The sequence below is a fragment of the Suncus etruscus genome, chromosome 13, assembly GCF_024139225.1.
Source record: "Suncus etruscus isolate mSunEtr1 chromosome 13, mSunEtr1.pri.cur, whole genome shotgun sequence".
Lineage (NCBI taxonomy): Eukaryota > Metazoa > Chordata > Mammalia > Eulipotyphla > Soricidae > Suncus > Suncus etruscus.
Window position 1 is genome coordinate 87,804,583 of NC_064860.1, and position 3,999 is coordinate 87,808,581.

At 36.0% G+C, this 3,999-nt stretch overlaps 1 protein-coding gene across 1 annotated transcript; it reads left to right on the plus strand.

Moving 5' to 3' along the window:
* The first annotated feature begins 2,511 nt into the window (after positions 1-2,511).
* On the plus strand, positions 2,512-3,150 carry CCDC54 (coiled-coil domain containing 54). Its single transcript, XM_049785601.1, is given in 4 exon segments — positions 2,512-2,850; positions 2,852-2,967; positions 3,008-3,059; positions 3,061-3,150. Coding segments are annotated over 4 exon segments (597 nt in total).
* The last annotated feature ends 849 nt before the right edge of the window (positions 3,151-3,999 follow it).

Sequence of the window (3,999 nt, forward strand, 5' to 3'; positions counted from 1 at the left end):
CCATCTCATTCTGACAGCTTTTCCTTTGTTCAGGTTTCCCAATACTTTGACTTTTTTCATTATGAAAGATGTACACATTTTTTAAAAAAAGAGTAAAAGCTGGAGCAGAAGTGGTAGCACAGTATGTTTGTCTTGCACACGGCTGACCCAGGACAGAGGCAGGTTTGATCCCTAACATCCCAAATGGATCTCGAGCCAGGAGCGATTTTTGAGCACAGAGCCAGGAGTAAACCTTGAGCTCCTCCGGATGTGCCCCCCCAAAAAAGAGTACTGCTACTAGAAAGAAACTGATTTTTTTTTATTTTTATTTTGACCATATTGGCTTATGTATCTTTCACAGTAGTATTTTAGGTACATATTAACATTGAATCAGAGGAATACCCATCACCAAATTTGTCCTCCCCCCATCCCCGTTCCCTTCCTGCAGCCCATATCTGCCACCATCACCCCCGGCTGCTGAAGTAAGTGGTCCCCTCTGTGTCTAGCTTACTATTAGTAATCATATATCTGTTTGGTCCTAGTACTCTCCCTTGTTTCCCCCTCTATTTGAGAGGCGGAGCTAGATAGTTCGAATTATGCACTTTTGTTTGAAGGAAAGAAAAGCAATAGAATGGGGTAAAAAAAAAATCAAATAAGCTGAAAATGGGCTGAGTCCTTAGAGGCTTTCAACCTCAGTTTGAGAGAGGACAGGAAAAAGGTGATTGAAACACCACAACAATACAGAAAGAAATATCAAATAAAATATCCAGTGAGCATTACAGCAATAAAGACAAGCACCACACAATAGTCTCGGTCCTGAAATCAAACCATGCTGAAGTGCAAAAAGAAAGAGAAAAATAAAATAAAATAAAAGTGAAGACATCAACTTCAATATTTACATCAAAATAAAGAAGTCAAAAAATCAATCAATTAATAAATATATATGTGGATAAAAGGATTATTTTGTGCTTTCCCTTCCCCCTCCCCTGCATAGGCACAGTAGCTATTGGGGACATTATAGAGGAAATTCCCTTGGCCTAGGAGATACAGGGTTTGTCCACCCCTGAAGTATACTGTCATTGGATTAACTATAGACTCCTTGCATGATCATTTACTCTCCCCTCTGTGCTTTTGTGGTGTATGGAAGACTTCTGCTTTGTCATGGATGGTAAAATCAGACCTCTGTATCTAGAGATCTTGGTGTCTGTACAGCTCAAAGAATGGAGCTTAGGATGAAGGCTTTCTTTGTGGTTCTAGCGGCTATGAAGAAGCTAATTTTAAGTATTTCAAAATTCAAACAGTATCTTAAAATATTTATCATAAATTGGGCCAGAGAGATGGCACAGAAGTAGGACGTTTGCCTTGCAGGCAGCCAATCCAGGACAGATGGTGGTTCAAATCCAAGCATCTCATATGGTCTCCCATGTTTACCAGGAGTGATTTCTTGGCACCATTCTTTTTTTTTGTTTTGTTTTTCGGCCACACCCGTTTGATGCTCAGGGGTTACTCCTGGCTAAGCGCTCAGAAATTGCCCCTGGCTTGGGGGGACCACATGGGACGCCGGGGGATTGACTCACGGTCCTTCTTTGGCTAGCACTTGCAAGGCAGACACCTTACCTGTAGCGCCACCTCACCGGTCCCAGCACCATTTTTTTTTTAATTTTTATTTTGACCAAAGTAGATTACAAATCTTTCACAATAATTTTTAGGTACATAATGACATTTAATTAGGGGCATTCCCACAATCAATGTTGTCCTCCCTCCACCCCTGTTCCCAGCATGCATCCCATATCCCCCTCCTATATCCTCTGGGTTGCTAATACAAGTGTTCTCCCCTGCGTCTAGCATGTTGTAGATTGGGTGTCGATTCTGTTGTTTTTGGTTTTAAATTTGGTGTTTAAGACTGATCATTTTTTTTAATTTCTACTTAATGTTCATACAACTGTCTGATCTTGATACCCTCCATTATTTCGTCCTCAATTTGTGAGGCAAAACAAGATGTTCAAATTATGTGGTTCTGTTTGATGGAAAGAAAAAAAAATAAAATGGGGCAAAAATCACACAAGCAAAAAGTGGAAGGAGTCCTTCTATAAATAAATATAAATATACATTATAAATATATAAATATAATTTATAAATATATTATATAATATAAATATATATAAATATAAAATATATATTATATTTATAAATATTATAAATAAATACAAATAAATATAAAATATTATGAATAAATATAAATATTATAAATATAAATATAATTATACATTATAATATATATAAATATATGAATATCAGTTTAAGAGAAGAAAGGGGAAAAGGGAGAAACAATACTAAAAAATTAAAAAAAAAATCTCGAAAAGCACCACAGCAATAAAGACACCAACCACAAACCAGGAACAATTTCTGAGCACAGAGCCATGAGTAACCCCTGAGCGCTGCTAGGTGTGACTTAAAAACCAAAAAAATAAAAAATATATATTTTATCAGAAATCTAAGAACCAGCAACCATATTCAACTATATATCCAGCTATGACCTCCTGTGAGTATACTCAAGGTGAAATTAAGGATGAAATGATTCTAATGCTAACACCCCAAGATATTAAAAATGTCCAGATTGAGCTTTTCAGCCAAATAAACTACATAGTTAACACGGTATCAAAAATCCCGTAAATAACTGATTTCTATCAGAAGCAGTTGGAGGAATTAGAAACCAGAATACATTTTCATGAACACAAACAAACCACCATAAATAAAGACATCCTTTCATTCAATAAAGACATTAACATTTTAAGGAAGAAGGTTACTGAACTAGAAAACCAAAATTTTAACTCCAAAATATACAGTTCAAAGGTCCTGGAAGAAGAAAAATGGCAAACAGATTATAGACTATTTACACAGACTTGTACAATCAGAAACACTGAAGGAAAGAAACATCACTCCTCTATGGACTTTGAAATTTCTTCAGCAAACACTAAGAGGAAGTCTATTTATCCCAAGCCTTCTTTCTGATCATCTGGAATAAAACAATTTCTCACAGAGTTAAAATGCTAAAGAAAAATAACCATCAAAATTCATTGAAAATCTTTAAAATTACAAAAGTCAAATATTTTTATTTACCCAGACTTTTGTTCATGGATCAAGTTAACTTTTATTCGTGGAGGAAAGTAGAGATTTTTTTTCTCTTTGTTACCAAGTTAAGAGAACTTTTTTCTAGACCAGTCCTTTCCTCTGCAAAATCACAACTCCTTAGCTAGGCCCTATTCAGTAAGCCTTTTACAAAGCCACCCACAACCTATCTGTCAATTTTCAACTATGGTTCCTCAAATGAGGAAGTAATTCAACTCTAAGGTTACTTTTGGCCTTGCTTGGCACAAAATACAATCTGGTTGCTTCAAACATTCACACATTTCTGTGGTCACTATGAACTTCTTTTTTTGGTAGTTACTATGAACTCCTTGGGATTTTATTTATTGCTCAAGTTTCTGTATCTATAGTAAGTTAAGACATATCACCTTGTTGAACAATTGCCTGTAATGTTTGATTACTGTTTTGTCTTCTCATGGACAGTTCAGGACTCATGCAAGGAATGGTTGACATTGTTAGCAAGAAATGAAGGAGTTGGGGGAAATACTGAAACAAATGGCAATGCCTCTTCCACAGTCAATTTTCTAATGAATATACTTTTGTTTAGTGGCTTCTGTAGATAAATATTGATATTAGAGATGAACTCTGTCACTGAAATTGCAAACAACAAAGTAAAACCACTGTCAATACTGCTGAAGTTGGGACAGTTTGGTTTATGCAGTCTTTTGTTGTTGTACTTGTTTTTGGTTTTGGGTCACTCCCAGCCAAACTCGGGGATTTTCTCTGGCTCTGCACTCAGGAATCACTCCTGCGAACTTGGGGAATCATATGGGATGCTGGAGATTAGACCCCAGATTGGTTAAATGCAAAGTAAGTGTTTTTATACCTGCTCCAGCCCAAGTTATTAGTTTTTAATTTGAAAATTTTAAAGAC